We start from the raw sequence: 17,881 nt of genomic DNA on the forward strand, positions 1-17,881 counted from the left end.
AAAAATCATACTCCTGCTGTGTTAGAGTTAGATTGTTTTTAATGTTATCATGTGTCGGAAACTTTTGCAACAGTGTCATTCTAGCTAGGCGATGTTGTCCCACGTCCACTTGGGGGCTGGCTGGTGTGAATAAACTAAAGTCACTTTTGCTCTCATGTTAAATTATTTCACATTTATAGGCTACCCCACAAAAATAAATGTTTTTGATTCGGATATTGTTGAATTCCCGTGAGAGCTGCATCATGGGATAAACGTTGCCTTTTATTGTCTAAGGAGACTATAATGCGCAGTCCCTCCCTCTCTACGTCACGGCTACCTCCGGGTATAAAGTGTCAGTGAGCGTGGAAAGTGCGTCTGTTGACTGTATTTGAGCCTTGGCTGGAGGGAGACAGAACGGCACGCAGGGGACCACATATATAATATAGCCTTACACACACACAAGTGGATAGAAAGCGCTAATACGATGGAGAAACAGAATGGTACAGATATTGACATGCTGGTGATAAACTAATGCAAGAAAGAAGAGATGAACGTGTGTTAAACCAATGGAATGAAGAACAGGCAAAGAAAAGAAAAGACTGAAAGTTTTGATGAAGAGTTGAGGTTCTATTTCAGAAAGGTCATGGATTATAGCTCTCATGCAAACGCGCATTTGGCACACATGACATGACACAAAATGGGATTCCTTGGAGAAAGGACTCGGTGACGACTTGAATAATATTATATAAAAGGATTCCATACACATCGGAATTAAATTGAAATAAAGGAAAAAAAAACTTTTGAAAACTTGACGAGCTTCAGTTGTGAGTAAATACATAAATATGAATTTGGGCAAAGCACTCCTGTTTTTACTGCTCTCGAATTGCGTGACCATGACTTTGTCACTGTCAACGTGCACCACTGTGGACATCGACCACATCAAGAAGAAGAGAGTAGAGGCGATCCGAGGACAGATCCTCAGTAAACTCCGGCTGACCAGTCCGCCTCAGACCATCGGTCCGAATCAAGTGCCTTTTCAGGTGTTGGCGCTTTATAACAGCACGAAGGACCTCATTGAGGAGCTGGGCAGAGACAAACAGCAAAGTTGCGGACAGGATAACACGGAGACCGAATATTATGCCAAAGAGATTTACAAGTTCAACATGATCAATGGAGGCACAGACAGCAGTGAGTAGCCTAGTGTGTGTGTGTGTGTGTGTGTGTGTGTGTGTGTGTGTGTGTGTGTGTGTGTGTGTGTGGCTTTGATATGCGTCCACGTAGGCCAGCCGTTGCCCAACACACACACACACACGGGCTCGCACATAGTTTATTTCCAACATCACAGTGTGTGTATAAACGCGTGTCAAATAACCCTCAGCTTGTTTTATGTACTTATGTTTTCCATAATCGTGCGTCAAGTTTCCTTAAGAAACGTTTATTTTCACAAAAGCCCTAAAAGCCTGTTTATATAGCATGCGATTATTTGCAACCACCGTGGAGAAATGTTAAATAAAGGCCTCCTCCAGTTGGCATTAATGTCCAATATCCGCGTGACAACGGAACTGGCTGGCGCACGCGTTTGCGTTTGAGCCCTGATATACTTCATCGCAGGACGGTGCTGTCTCGAAAACACCCGATCTACAAGCTGACAGCGCGTGGCATCCGCCACGCTGTCAGTTTGTATAGATCGGGTATTTTCGGAGCATAAACTATAATGCCTATGGCTTTTTACGCACGGACGGGAGCGCCTGCCTGTGCGCACTGTAGCGGGGCGCGCAACGGAGGGCAAAGTAAACAAACTAATTGGAATGAGCGCCATTCCTCATACATACCTCACACCACAGCCATGGGAACGGCAGCAGCCTACCACACGACAAAGTCTGACACATTCCAAACGGGGAAAATTCTCAGGCAGTTAAGTCGGGAGCATTTTTATTGCCAACTCCAATACCTCATTTCCAAATTTTATTTGGCCTTTAATTTCCCAATATATTTCAGCAAGCTTCACCGTTTCTCGTACTTATATTTCCATAGTCTTCGTTTCCAGTAGCGATGGAGGCTGCCTGCTGCTGACTGTTTTGTGGATTACGGTCAAATTGCCCTCGCTCATTCATATTGGCATTTCCTGTATAAACTGTGCTCAATTGATTGTTCCAGTAATCACAATGGGGAGCTTATTGGATTGGGTTCTCTCGCCCCCACTGCAGTACGCGATTCTCCAGAGAAAGGAAACTTTAAGTGGACTTTAAGTGGAAGTTTTTTTTACATGTGCCTCTTCCTTCTCCTCAAAGAGGCTGATCAGTGCACAACTTGCAATCAGAGCACTGCTTTAAAATCAACAGGTGTTTATTTGCGGAGCCAGTCCAGCTCAATCCCCTCTGAATCAAATCCATTTCACAGCAGGTCCCGCAAAGTGCTTCTGACACTCGGTATACAGCTCTACAACCGGGTTTATCCACTGGTCAGAGCTAGCCAGAGCTCCCAAAACAAACAGAGGTCTAAGGAGTGGGATAAGTAATGGCCACGTGCCCAGGACACATCACCCCGCTACACAGTCAAATCCTCACTCAGTGTTCATTTAGCTCCACAAACGGAACAAAATCTACCAGAAAGGGTCCGCATTTGGTTCCATTCATATAGGCTACTCTTGGAGCTAATATAAACACTGACAATTTATTGTGTATGGTCTCAGACTGTAGGCCTCCATGGTGATAACATACTACATGAACTGGACTGGCTATTGGCACCAGTCATTATCCTAAAACAAGTATCCAAGAAGGGTGTTACCCTCATTAACATGGTCTGCCAGCATGGATGAATAATCAGTTTTCTCTCCCTTTGACTTTCCATTATGTAATTTCATAGCAAGCAAGCAGAGCCCATTTCAGTAGGAGCAGAATGCCTGTCACCACAGTAATAGCAGTGTGCATTCAGTCATATTTGATTATCTGATAATGGATTTTACATGGGCTACATGTTTTTCTGTGCGATACTGTAATAATTTCCATTTAGGTTTTCTGATTGCAATAAGCATAAATCAGCTAAAGAGCAATCTACAGTAGCTGTCTGATGCACTGTGAGGCCAAAAGGATTACGTTGTACCACCAATCCCACCGTCAGTATCACAGAAAAGTGAATACAGGTGAGGACTTCAGAAGTAGAAGACATATTCATTCATCCACACAGCATCAAGTTACCTCTGGATGACCTTTGGCACAATAAGGCTGTCCAGGCAATCCAGTGTATTGGCTGCAACATTTATAAATTACGCATATTGTCACTCACAGAGAGAAGTTCACAGTCACAGCCTAACATAAGGTAATCATTCACTGAGTGTTTGGAGGATGACCGGAGTTGAGGACAGCACTGTTCCTGATATATGGAATAGTAGAAAGGTGATGTCATCCCAGCAAACAGAGACAGAGTTCTTTGGCCTTATTCTGAAAGACAGCCTCTCTCTCACCCCCCCACCCAAAACCCCTCTCCATTTCCCCTCTTCTTCATCCTTGATCAAGTGGAAAAAAGCTGTCTGACTTCAGCAGAAAGAGAGAGGGAGAGAGAGAGATCGCTCCATTGCATTATCTCAGCCTGATTTACTACGCTTCGGCGACAAAGTTTCCTTGCGACATGCCGCTCGATAAAAAGAATGTATTTTCATAAAAATGCTTCTCGGTCCATGTGGTGCTGCTCTCCTGGGAAGGACACCAGATACGAAGACCTGGTTCTCTCTGAACATTCCACGTTCAGTCTGTATACTATAAATATTCGAGGTGAAAACGTTGTTTTCAGTTGAACAAGTTATGGGCTGACACTAACCACTCAAGGCCTATTTTATACTTTGTTGTGCAATGGTGTCATGTGTAACTAGCCGATCTACAATCTTGTAGTGCTATTAAATTGTTTTTTTTGCCTATAATGCTATGCCCAAGGCTGAAAGTGGTTACGTATTTGTCACACATCTTGTTTTTAAGTCCATTCGTGACTTGCATACAAATCACTAATTTGAGACACAAACTCAATTAGAAAATCCACTATTCATTTGTGAATGTGTTGAAATGGCAAATTTGGGGCCTCACCAAGGCCATTTCTCACTGGTTAAAGAGGTCTAGACGCCTCAGGCAGCTGGCGAGCACCTGCCTCCCCATGCACGCATCCCAGTTCCTCTGTTTACCTCCACATAGCTTTGGAGAGACTGACATCACAGCAGCCCCTCTGGCTGCCAGTGAGAGGAGGTGATTGCTGGGAGCTTCCGTGTGACGTCACTGTGTGAGGGAGACGAGAGAGAGGGGTCATAGTAGTGGGACTGGGGGGCATCCCAGTCAGACACAGGAAGGAAGGCAAGGGTTAAGAGAGTAGTTATAGGCCACCGGGTGGGGTGGGAGCTGTAGAGAGTGTCTGGACCAGACAGACACTTTATGAGAAGCTGAGCTACTCAAAGTCTGTCCCTAGGCAAGTCATGAGTGTTCATTTAAACACATAAATCAGAGTCCAGCACATTGTGAGTTTGTAAGATTAGCTATTTGGAGAAGAGATTGGTGTAGCAGGGGGAAATACCAGCATACCTAGTATAGAGCCCTGGAGGACCCCAGGCAACTAAGCATAGGGTTTAAATGGTTAACTCAGATGTACAAATGGAACCAAATGGACCCGTGGTTCCATCTGTACACTCTCAGAGTTACAGACCCTTAAACCCCACACTTTACCGCCCATATATGGAGCAATTGATTGAGTGATAATATGATAATGAGATCAGCTGGGCATCATTTGGTGATCCAAGCTATGAAAAGTGGTTATAAATACACTGCTGGGTTAGGTGTTAATGGGAATAAAGCAGCTATAAAACTCTTTAATTACAGTGTGATCAAGTGAGACTCATTTGTTGAAATTGAGGCGTCGGCTCTAGCTGTGCAGCTCCACATTTTAATGTTTCCATAGTATGTATTATGTATACGTCGTTACTCGTAATTTTGGTAATAAGTGCTGCCGGGATAAAATAGAAACAATCAGCTGAATATGAGCCATGGTTTTGAGAAGTGTGGTGCCCTGTTTGTATCGAGGACCAGTACGTTTTACTACAGTAAACAGCAGATATGTAATGTTTATGTTTCCCCAGGGAAACATATAATTGATGTCAGCTCTGTGTACGGGTCAAGCTGATGTCGTCATCTTGATGCTGGCGATAGGACCAAATCTGATAATGGCGGGGGTCGGGCAAATTAGTCAATGTATTTCACTTTAATTACACAAGCAAACCCCACCACTGCACTGACATGGAACAAATTACCTTCAGACCCGTGGCGAAAATAAGGCGTAATGTGAAATCCACCTAAAAACCGTTGCAATGGGAAAAATGAGGTCAGGCAAAAGGGAAACTAAAGACTTGATTAGAATTTCAAATCTCCCCCGAAGTGGGGCTTTCCACCTTGTATGAGAGAGGTAGAGGGGAGAGAGAGAGTGATAAATAAACTAGTAGTGTGTGTGTGTGTGTGTGTGTGTGTGTGTGTGTGTGTGTGTGTGTGTGTGTGTGTGTGTGTGTGTGTGTGTGCCGTGTGTGTGTGTGTGTGTGTGTGTGTGTGTGTGTGTGTGTGTGTGTGTTGCTACTGATTTTTCCTCCTTATAGATTGTATGGAAACAGTGGACAGCTATCTGGCCTGGGATGCACGCAGAAAAGGTCACCTATAAATAGGGAAAGTTACGTAAAAAGGCCTTGTGGAAATATCAGATAATAGCTTGGAGGACACCGTGAAATAGAATTATGGGTCAAATGGAGTGCATATATTTAGAGTAGAGATGTGCAAGTGCCTTCTGCATGACACAAACACCTCGTCATTTTGAGTTTCCTTTGTAAAAAAAAAAAAAGAATAAAGGAGAATTAAAAAAGAAAACACTCAATCATGCGAGTGTGTTAAAGGTGCAGCTCCGTTAACCACCAGCAAATCTAAGGGCCGGTAATAAAGCTTAAGCTTGGGGTAATAAATTAGCAATGGCTTGGCTGTAAATGACTGTTTCCACTTGGCTCATAAAAAGCTTGCTGTGTGCTTGTTTTGCTCAACGCTGCATGTGCTCGGCCTGTTAAAATAATAAACGATTCAATGGCATTAGAGGGATTTTTTTAAAGAAGAGAGTGCGAAAAGAGAAGGAGTTGAGCGGGCGTCCAACAGGAAGCGTTTCAGAGGGAACCTACTGTATGGTGCAGCCATTGCAGTAGGTTCTGCTGCTGACTACCACACCCACACACACACACATGCATTCAGGCATGCAGAGCGCACAGAAGTGCACACACTGCTTGTCAGCCATGTACTTGGCAGATCAACTGTCACCCTTAACACACTGGTTCTCGACGTTAAGGTCCAGAAGAACCACCAGGGGTCCAAATGGAGCTTTACGGGTCTGTAACTATCTCTGAGGAATTAATTGCAGAGTGTGTTCCATAGACTGCGATCCCCAGAGATTAAAACGTGGGGGTCCGTGGCCTAATCACTGCCTTAACATTATATCGGAGCAACGGCCCCGTTGGCTCAGGTATGGTTCTGTTCCGGCATGTGATAGCACATGTTCCTAGGCGAGCTGCCTAGCTTCCAGCCAGGGAATGCTTGGCTTCCATCCTGGCCCCTCAGAGCACCTGTTGGGCTTCAGAGCCGGTGGGGAGGAGAGAGAGCGCTGCCGTCTCCCTCCCGCCCGTTCCACTGCTGCCACATGGGACATTTGGTTTTCATTTCATGACTTCAACTCGTTGCTAACTCGGACTGCACAAAGCATGAGCAGATGGTTACACGGCAGCGGACTCTGCACTTCCTCTCCCAGAGAGAATAGGCCTAGAAACGGTTAAAACAACTTTGTTTTTCGGCGAAAACATCTTAGTTTGTCGTGTCAAATCCTCAGTAATAAGTACAATAAGCACATCAATATTCAGAATGTAAACATGTCCACCCTTGATCATAGCTCATGCCGGAAAATAGGCTTCGATAACGTGTACACAATGAGGTAACAAGAATAACAGCTTAGAGGGATCCGTTAAAAGAAACAAGGACGGCTCCAGTCGAGCTCAGATCAAACAAGCAGCTATTATAGCCGTCATGATGTGAAGTTTCTATTGTGCTCCATGTTTCCTGCAGATGACCTCTCCTACTGCCCGAAGGGCATCACCTCCAAGGTGTTTCGCTTCAACGTCTCCGCCATGGAGAAGAACTCCACCAACCTGTTCCGGGCCGAGTTCAGAGCCCTGCGGATCCCCAACTCCAGTGCCAAGAGGAACGAGCAGAGGATTGAGCTCTACCAGGTGGGTGAATCTCCACTGGTACTAGCAACACATGTGGGTTGTGTGTGGGGCAATGTGTAGCAACATGCAATGCAACACATGTGGGTTGTGTGTTGGGCAATGTGTAGCAACATGCAATGCAACACATGTGGGTTGTGTGTGGGGCAATGTGTAGCAACATGCAATGCAACACATGTGGGTTGTGTGTGGGGCAATGTGTAGCAACATGCAATGTGCTCCAATTCTCCCATAAGTTCCACTGCTGTGCGACTGGGCAGGTCAACGAGAAGGATGAAAACATTTATATCAAGGCTCCCAACTCCCTCTCTCCTCTTTTCAAGGGCTGATCATTATTCCATGTGTTTCCCAGTCAAATGGATTCTACATTAGCACAAATTTAAGAGCTCGCTGCAGCCATCTCTGAGAAACTCTAGATTGCCATTCTGCGATTTCTTCTTCCTCAGCTGTCAGTCTCAAAGCAATTGTCCCCCCCTTGTTATTTCAAGTAATGCGCTGCGCTTTCAACAGGGCATTTCTGCACCTGCATAATGTGTATTTACATGGCATGAGTGTGCGTGCGTGTGTGTGTGTGCACGTGCCTGCGTGTGTTGGATGTCTGCATGTAGGGTGGCAGGGATGGATTTTCTTGCTCGGTTTCCTCATTAATCTCCTGTGAGAGACTGGGAGCAATGATCAGGTTCCAACATTTCCTGCCAGGGAGACAAGTGTCTCCGGACTGCATACCGCCTCTGAGGCGGGCTCTGGCGAGGCCTGAGCGCAGACTGTCAGGCCCTCAGATTGTTTCCAGGGGCCCAGGAGGAGATAGAGGCAGGGTCAGTCATTGGGGGAGTAAACGGAGCCACTCGCCCCCACACTTTAGCCGGGAGCTGATTGGCAGGGCCTGGCGTTGGCAGCCCTCGTGGCCCCCCTCCCAGGCCCCACAGGAAGCCAGATTAGATGCTGACAATGTTCAGGAACCTGGTTATCCCAGCAGCACTGCTGTGGGGCTGAGCGTTCAGCTCCCCTTTCCACTCAACTCTCCCTAGAGATAAACCTCTTTGTTCAGAGAAAACGCTATAGGTGCTGCCGGGGGCAATGAGCCCTGAATCCCACCGCCGAAGCCCTGTCACTCAGCCGGCACTGGCATTTGGTTTTCGAACAACATAAACACCCGAGTGTTATGACACGTACGATGCTCGAGATCTAAAAATATATGCAATTGCTTTCTCAATACTCAATACAAAATTTGCAGTGCTGATGGAAGGGACAGCCAGGTTCGCATTGGCAGAAGGGTAACATACAGGCATTAACTTGCAAAATGGGGATATCAACACAAGGAGTCACTTTTTCCATGAGGAGAAGACATTTGGCCCAGGGCATCCTGGAGAGTCTGGCTCAGACAGCGCTGGCTGGATCGCCGTCTGGTTGTGTGTGTGTGTATATGTGTGTGTGTGTGTGTGTGTGTGTGTGTGTGCGCGCACGCAAGCGTGCGTGCGCACGTGTGTGCGCACGTGTGTGTGCCTAATATGAGTGAGAAATGGAGAGAAAGTGAGAGAGAGACCATATGCAGCAAGAGTCAGACTTTCACCTCTCGTTGCAGATACTCCAGAAGGATGACCACATAGCTAAACAGCGCTACATCGGGGGCAAAAACGTCCTGACCAAGGGAACGCATGAGTGGGTGTCCTTTGACGTGACCGAGACCGTTAGGGAGTGGCTAATGTACAGACGTGAGTGGGACGCATCAGACCTTCTTACACCTGATCTATACTTAGTCGTACGCCGGTGTCTCGCACCAATAATAGCCGCTCTACAAGCTTGTAGAGGAAGAAGAAGAAGGCGAAGCTTGTAGATCTGTTATTATCGGTGCGAGGCAAGTATAATTACGGCTTTACAGATCAATGACTGTGCTAACAGGCAACACTTGAAGTCAAACTGATAGGAACATCAATACAAATGAACAAAAACTAAACAGATAAATACATAAAACATCTGCCGCCCTCCTCACGTCCCTGTGCCGTTGTTTCTCCCCAGAGACCAACCTGGGCTTGGAGATCAGCGTCCACTGTCCCTGTCACACCTTCAATCCCAACGGCGACATCATCGAGAGCGTCAACGAAGTGCTAGAGGTGAAATTCAAAGGTGAGTTTGACACACCTCGGTGATGCGGGAGGTGGAGTCTCGTATAACTAATACAAAGGGATCCTCCATGACGTCACCACTTTTTGGCCTTCTGAGCTCTCATGGCAGCAACTCATCGCTGCCCTTATTAAGAGCTCGGACTATAAGGGGGGAAAAAGTTCTGTCTGAACTCTGAAGTGCTATCCAGTCATTCCAGTGAACACGCGCCCCAAGCGTTTGATACTCAGTCGAGGCCATTTTTAGGAAGATAATGGCTTCCATTTCTAAGAGCAAGCGAGAGAGACACAGACCATGGGAATACAATGGTCTGGTATGTCACTTAGCATATGGGCCCCCGGGTCCTTGGTCCTGGGAACGTTCCCCTGACTGGCTCGGCCGCAAGGAATGTGCTGCCACGGCGCGCAGACGCTTGGCCCTGAATTAAAGAGGGGCGTCCATATCCACCAGCGGCGTCTCTCTTGAGATCTCCGCTGCTTTAGCTATCAGGGGCAGATTGGATGAGCAGACACGAGCCCAGGGGGGAGGATGGAAGCAAGAGGAGCGTGAGGAGGTGATTGACGCCCGGCCACTCACCACTGGAGATGATCTTTTTACTGCTGAAATTAAGATGTAATAATAACATCCCATCTAGACTGAATGAGGGTTCATTTTCAAGCACATGCTTATACCGCCATACAGAAGCTCTCACCCAACAAAAGAAAACATTAGCATGACGCTGACTGTAGTCTCTGTATGTAAAGCTACAATCTGTACAATATTATATCCATTGTTTCACTCTCCTGATGTCCAAATTACAGTAAAGATAACGGTGCACCTATACTGTCGAATCCGGCGTGCTGTCTGCTTCACCACCGCCTCCCAACCACCGCAGATGTTTTATATTGTATAACATACTCCACCATACAGATTGGTTAACGTTGTATTCATTGAAACAAGTCCCAGAATAGATTGTATAACTTTAACCGACGTCTCTGTGCAGGTATGGAGGGGGACTATGAGGAGCAGAATCGAATGAAGAAACAGAAGGAGCAGCTGTACCCTCATCTCATCCTAATGATGATCCCCCCCCACCGGCTGGACGCCCAGTCCTCCTCACGCCGGCGCAAGCGGGCGCTCGACACCAATTACTGCTTCTCGTAAGAAACCATCTATGTAGTAGTATGTCGTTTATTGTCTAATTCAGGTGTCTTCAACGTTTTCCAGACCAAGGAGCCCTTAGTTGAGAGAGAGATAAAGCAGGGACACCCCCCCCCCCACTACATATTGTATAAAATTGTGTTGCAGATCAAACATTTTCATAGATTTCATAAATAGCTTCATAGACTCGTTTGATAACTCTGCCCTATAAAGCCAAAGTGCAATAGCTAATAAAAAAATAAAAAAATAAAACTAAATCTGGTCAGCCAAATGGGATACACTGACACGAAACAAGACAGGTACGCCCAAAAACGTCACATCCGTTTTTTTACCCTGGGCAGAATTTTCTATGGCTGCCAATGCAACTTTTTCCAATCCTTAATCACATACAGACAAACATCTATGCCGATAATATCTAACTTGCGGAGGTAACGTGCCTTGTCCACGGGCAACAGATCTTTCAACGTATGGCATTGCAAATACGTTTGATAATCGCTACTCTGCGCAATATTGTTTTGGAAATGCCGCAAATTGCATTGCAGTGAACGAGAGCAAATCTCAACTTACCCTGGGGGTGGTGACTCCACCCCGAATACGCGTTTTCGTGTCATATTACACTAATTGTATATCTGTTCTTGAGGTAATTGTTTATACCCCAAAATCACGAAGTCTAATTTGACCTCTGGGATACACAAATATTTCGGTGTGTCCAAAAACGGAGTTACTGCACTTTGGCTTGGCTCTATCACTGTGTCGCATCGTGTTGGCTTGGCTCTATCACTGTGTCGCATGGTGTTGGCTTGGCTCTATCACTGTGTCGCATGGTGTTGGCTTGGCTCTATCACTGTGTCGCATCGTGTTGGCTTGGCTCTATCACTGTGTCGCATCGTGTTGGCTTGGCTCTATCACTGTGTCGCATGGTGTTGGCTTGGCTCTATCACTGTGTCGCATCGTGTTGGCTTGGCTCTATCACTGTGTCGCATCGTGTTGGCTTGGCTCTATCACTGTGTCGCATCGTGTTGGTGGATTAATGTTCATGAGTTCATGTTTTCAGACAGTCAACCACTTAAACTCCAAAACGTGTACTTTGTGTGCTCTCTACTACACCAAACCTTTATGCAGAGCAGCAAGCTCACAACACCAAGCAAGCTTGTAGATCTGCTATTTTCGGATAATGTTACCTTCAGAATAGGGATTAAGCATGTCCCTGTAGCCGGTCTATTTAGAAGGGCAATAAGGAGTAGGCCACAGAAAGACCCCTAGGGGATCCTGGTCAATGAATGATATACACCAGTGGTTTTCAACCCTTTTCATAATCAAGGCCCATTATTTAAATGTCTTGCTCTCAAGAGTTAAAGATCTATAAGGGTCTATTTGGTTACCAACTCTCCCCCCTCAAGGAGGACCACTGGTTGAGAACCACTGATGTGTAAGTGTAAGTTGGCCAAAATATATATATATATTTTTGTTTGTTTGTTTGTTTGAGTACATTCACACAGAACACAAATATTAGATAGGTAGATTTTCTTCTGAGCATCCCCCACTCCCAACCATGACACTCATACATTAACCGTTTTGAGTATACTGACTCAGAATCTACTTATTGACTGCCATTGGCGGGTATACTCGTCATTTCAGGGTTTTCATTGATTATGTTAGATCGCACTCTTAGCCAACGTATGATTTATGAATGGCTCTAGGTTGTAGGAGACCAATAAAACTGAAATGAACCGGAAATGAAAAGTACATCTCTGTCCATCAATTTTCCCAGATTTCGTTTTTGGTTCAAAACAAGCTTTATTCACAGCCCGTAACTAAAGAACCGATGATCGCGGTTACAAAATGTATTCTCCAGGTGGAATAAAATACAATCGTCCGGCACTCAACAAAGCGTTTGTTTACTTCCGGTTCACGTCTCGGTACATACTGTACATTTTCTGAATTTATTCTCTCATTTACTGCATTACTGTATTGCACTCTGGCTAGACGCCACTCTTCATTTAATTGTCAAAGTATTTGTATACTATGTGCAGTGACAATAAATTGAATCTAATCTAATCTAATCTAATCTAATTAATTAAGACCTGGCAGTGAATGTGTAAGTGAAAGTAGTTACTTATTTTAGAATGAATAGAAATAATCTTTGCAACAGTATAGAGTAGCCTACTTACAGACTACAGAGTGGTTATGTTCCCACACTTGGTAATGGCTGTACATGCAAAATACATGTATACAGTATAATATATATATATATATATATATAATATTTAAATAATCAAGCATGGCAGAGGCACAAGCAACATTATACAAGTTGAGATCTGTCCCAGTGCTGGGAGACGCTACCTCCTCTCTTACACGTTGTCTCCTCAGCTCTGGATTCTCTACGTCAGACTGACAGGCAGCTCGCCTCTAAGACACCTGGGCTGACTCCAAGAGGGAAAATAAGGGCACACCTAACAGTGGAATTTCGGAGCTTTTTTCAGGCTTTGGCGTCAAAAGTGTATGGAGCAAAACGTACACAACTCTGCGGAAAGACCGTTTCAAACATAAAATTGCCTCTTCTTTACTCTCCCCTTCTTGTCTCCAGGAATTACGAGGAGAACTGCTGCGTGCGGCCACTATACATCGACTTCCGCCAGCATTTGGGCTGGAGGTGGATCCATGAGCCTAAAGGTTATTATGCCAACTTCTGCTCAGGGCCCTGTCCTTACCTCCGCAGTGCAGACACCACCCACAGTTCGGTGAGAAAAAAACTGCTGAATCTAATTGATATATGGTGCTTTCTCTGTGCATGGTACCTGCTCAACTCAACTCTATTTACCTTTTTTTCTGGCCAAGACTAGTACCTAATACCTGGAATTAATACCTGGTACTTGGACTAGTACCTAATACCTGGTACTTGGCATCACCTCTCTCCAAGTTAGCTATCACTAAGCAAATAGTCACTAAGCAAATCGTCAAGTCACGATAGACAAGCTTGGCACAAAAGTGGCAACCCATGTGTTGCGACGCTTTTGCACCTCATGTCTAACCTCATGCACATACCTGCTGCTGATTTATGGTATATGTATGTGTAGATATCTTTGAGTTTCCTTGTGTTTCCTTTCTTTCCCGGGAAAACAACGAAATGAAGAAGCTTGCACAAAAATGAATTTCGCTCACTGATTTACACCTGTAAACCAGTGATGTGACAATAAAACTGATTGTGATTCAGTCTCCCCTGTATATTGAATACCAGTACCACCGAAGCCCCCAAATACCATTAATAAAATATTAAACTTGACATAGCAAATTTAAAATTAATCAATGTGTGGCTTAGTAAAATGTTGTCAGACACCGTTTTGTTTATCTGGAGAGGCGAAATAGAGATTGTTTCCAGATAGGTCGCCATTGTTCTTTAGCACTCTCCTGCACTGAGCTTTGGACGTCACTATTTACAACCAGCTACTTTGAGGGGATACTGTCTGCAGTGCAAAACAAAGTATGTGGCACCAACCATGAGTAGAATCATGTCCAGTCGAGCCGGTACCATGCAAGTGCAAAAGCGTGTATTGTTGCTGTTTGGCAGAAACCTTGTATTTATTTAAATTTAGTATGTTCTTTTTTTTCTACTACGTTGTACCCAGTCTACTGTGTCACACAAAAATAGCTGATCTACAAGCTCACAACACGCTGCCTGCATCGCAATGTGAGCTTACAGATCAGTGATTTTAGAAACGAGTGAAAGTGCCGGTGTTGTTTATAAATATTGAATCAATGAAAAGTATTTAAAAAGAGCTTGTGACTAAATAATAACTATATTGGATCCATCGGGACACAGGCTCTTTTTTTTCTTCCAAATTAACAGTTTTGGTCATACAGTATAAGGTCCCCCCACCCCTGACAGTGACGATTATGTAATCAAGTAGTCACTCCCTCACTCAGCTCTCTCACTGTCTTGTTGGTTCCTCCGCAGCTGCTAAGCTTGTACAACACCTTGAACCCCGAAGCGTCCGCCTCGCCCTGCTGTGTCCCCCAGGACCTAGAGCCTCTGACCATCCTCTACTATGTGGGCCGCACGCCCAAAGTTGAGCAGCTCTCCAACATGATCGTCAAGTCCTGCAAGTGCAGCTAGAAAGGGCCCTCGCGGTGCCCCGGCAGCGAGAGAACTGGGATCTCAAAGGGCCCCCCCCGCCCCCTCCATGCACTACTCAGGTGGGGTGGGGGAGAGGTGGGGCGGTGTTCTGCCCCCCCACACTCTCTACGAGTATACCTCTGTCCACCTTCGCACCCCCCACCCCCCCCTGCCTCAGCCATGCACGTGCGCTCTCTTTCTCATCCCTGCAGACGGGAGGTGGCCCGCCACACTACTTGCATTCCGCGGGACAGTGTGTGGAGGACCCAGTGAACTCACCACTTTATTAACGACGCTCTCAAAAATCAGCAGAACTGTTCTTTTGGGGGAGTTTTTGACCGTCAACAGTGGCCTTTTTAAATAAGTGTTTTTGTTTTGTTTTCGTTCCCCAGTATTTCAGATTTTTGAAGTGCCTGTACGTTCGCCATATGACATGGGCATTCAAAGACAGTATTTTTGTTTTTTTTTACGAACAAGAGGAACACAACTTTAAAGGTTCTTGCTATGACCACTGCATATTCTGAGGACATACAAATAATTTGCAGTCGAAATGGGGAAAGTGGCTGAAAATGCAGACTGAATATACACTTCGTCGTACACCGGCGTCGTGTGCCTGAAAATAGCTGAGTGAGCTTGTATTTTCAGCATGTGACACCGTCGTACAACGGCATATAAATCATGTGTGATTGTGAACATGTCCAAGGGGGGGGGGGGGGTTCAAGCTAAACAAACGTTGTTTGCTAAAAGCAAACGTATCCCTCTTGACCAACAATGCATGGCTATAGGACACGCAGGACAAAACTAGGATTGTCTATGCTGGAAACAAAGCGCTGTGCACTCCACAGCTCCCTACACTGTTAATCTAGGAAGAGAACGCTGTTGGGTTAAAAAAAAAAAAAGAAGAAAAAAAAACCTATCTTAGGAAAGAAAAAATAACATGCTGGAAAACAACCTTTATTCGAAATAGTATTTTCATGGTTATGTTTACCTTCTATAATGGAACAGGACAGTGTCTCCTGGAATGTGTTGTGTTTCTGAAACCAAGCCTTACTGTTGTACAAGACCATGTACATCACTAAGTGAACAATTCACTACATCACAAACTGTAAATGTTTTTTCATTAATCTTGGAAACACTCTTTTTTTTATTAAAATAAGGACAGTCTTGGACTGAGTTGCTCCATTTTCATTATTGTTTTTTAGTTTTTTTCCTCCTCTATACATGGTTCACGGTCCTGTAGCCCTTATTAATGCAAATTAAATGAATTTGTCTACACATTCTCACTCCTAAGAAGACATAGTACATGTTGTTGACACTTGGTCGACGTATCTTTTATGTCCGATGACGAGGTTGGGTCATTTCCTACATACTATTATACTGCCCGTCCGTATGCAACTAGATCACTAGAACGATGCGGAGTCAGCAGAAGTCAACATCACACCGCCGCACGGCACCGGGCGGTCACTTGGCGTGCGACCAAGCCCCCAGTAAGGCTATCCAACGTTGAAGCTGCCACTACCTACTGGCGAAAAGTGGAACTGCAGCACGTTAATGGAGGTGGACGACGGTCGCTCATGACGTCATGTGCGTATAACGTGCGTCATCCCAGGAGGTCCCGGGCTTAACTTCCGCTCACTCGAGCCATTGAGTTATAATTGTACTTCCGGCAGTCTTCCGGGTGCTTCAAAACGCCACTGAGCAACTTCCATCGAGATGAATAGAGGGGGGGGGGGGGGGGGGGGGCTAACGCTCTGGTTCGGTCTCTTATACTGTTATTACTCTATGCTTGCGACTCATAGGGCTCAAGTCAGCCAGTCATGCCTGCCTGAGGCCAATTCTACAAATATCGTCTAAATCCCGACAGTTTTCTCAAACGTATGTTGCTCAAAGTGGTTCTCAAAGGTTCATGTCAAGGACCCCCAAAATCTATTTGGCCGCAGACCCCCATCTCAAAATGTTTTGTTCAAGGGACCCCCAGAAGCAAAAAAAAATCACTTTAAAATAATACATATAGGCCTATTCAAAGATTTGCACAAATTGCGGGTTGTAGATCTGCTATTTCTGAATAGGCAAAGCATAAAACAATGCTTTTTAGCGCAATCTAAAATGACACGGATGCTTTCCTGCTTTGTTTTCAATATGTTTAACAGTGTTCTCAATAGACACGACGTCTGCATTACGCATCATGTGATGCAGACTACTGTACATGTTGAAACCAGGGGGGCAGTCAGACAGATATTTTGTGAAGCCACTGAGGAAATCGGGATTTCCTAAAAGTTCATATAATGGCCTGTTGTGGCGCTGTCATTGGACCCAGAAAAACCCATAGACCCATAGAGGTCCATGTATTTGGGCCCAACTTCACCTAGACTGTATTACCTTAATAAACGTGGTCACTAGTTTAAAGTCTCATTTCTAATGTCATAATATTCTTTTTGGAAAATTATGGTCCCGTTTATAAAAAAAATGACCATAAAGTCGCGTATGTTCTGAGGGGCGTGGCTACCGTTACAGTCTATGATCGGGATTCCCCTCCCACTCGAGTCAAAATAAAAACCAACGGAGAAGAAGGGGGGAAGTCCCACCTCGTTGTCTGGGCCAGCCAATGGCCAGCTGGGCCCAAACGGATCTAGAAAGATGGCGACTTACAATACAAGGACTGTACAGGCTTCATTTTACGTTCATGTTAGACCCGGAGAACGCTTTGTCCATATTTTTTACAGTCTATGGTTGAAACGTGACGCCAAAGAAGCGCCCAGTGCATTGTCCAGGTGACACCCAGGGGTCCCGACAAAGCGTCAGTAATGTATGCGACGAGTCGGGAGTGAGAATGTTTGAACTCTGTTTGAAAGTACAGGAGGATATATTCAAGTCACCCAAGCAAAGTGTACTTAAATGTACTTCTTGACAATATGCATACACATACAGTATACAAACTATACATGATGGTTTAATAGCTGAACAATCACTTCAATAATGCTATTATTAGTTGCCTGTATTGGTCCCAAAATACCTTGCCATGCTTGTGCGCTGTTGACAAATAGCAACTACAGATCCAAAAACCTTTTCATGTAAACGAGCCATTTTAAACAATAATGTACTGCACAAAATGTAAGATAACACAAATGGACTGTAGGAGTCTTATCATACATCATGCATAGGCAACAGTAGTCAATACACAAGATAAAACATTCACATATGCAGTTACAAGAAACCATCACGGATATAAGAGCTGCTATGATTCCAGTGTA

The 17,881-nt window shown here is 45.0% G+C and overlaps 1 protein-coding gene across 1 annotated transcript; it reads left to right on the forward strand.

Annotated features, from left to right (window-relative positions):
- Positions 1-367: 367 nt before the first annotated feature.
- tgfb3 (transforming growth factor, beta 3) lies at positions 368-15,799 on the forward strand. Its single transcript, XM_083792693.1, has 7 exons — positions 368-1,167; positions 7,095-7,258; positions 8,838-8,967; positions 9,272-9,379; positions 10,359-10,515; positions 13,104-13,257; positions 14,472-15,799. Exons 1-7 carry the CDS (start codon positions 822-824, stop codon positions 14,628-14,630), a joined length of 1,218 nt encoding a protein of 405 aa, XP_083648819.1. The 5' UTR covers positions 368-821; the 3' UTR covers positions 14,631-15,799.
- The last annotated feature ends 2,082 nt before the right edge of the window (positions 15,800-17,881 follow it).

Source organism: Protomyctophum parallelum (genome assembly GCF_964188405.1).
Source record: "Protomyctophum parallelum genome assembly, chromosome: 20".
Classification (NCBI taxonomy): Eukaryota; Metazoa; Chordata; class Actinopteri; order Myctophiformes; family Myctophidae; genus Protomyctophum; species Protomyctophum parallelum.

Bases quoted from the DNA above. Each gene is read 5' to 3' on its own strand.
- tgfb3 (XM_083792693.1), top strand. From the start codon at position 822: ATGAATTTGGGCAAAGCACTCCTGTTTTTACTGCTCTCGAATTGCGTG. The intron at 8,968-9,271 runs GTGAGTGGGACG...GTTTCTCCCCAG, and splicing joins GGAGTGGCTAATGTACAGAC to AGACCAACCTGGGCTTGGAG. The intron at 13,258-14,471 runs GTGAGAAAAAAA...GTTCCTCCGCAG, and splicing joins CAGACACCACCCACAGTTCG to CTGCTAAGCTTGTACAACAC.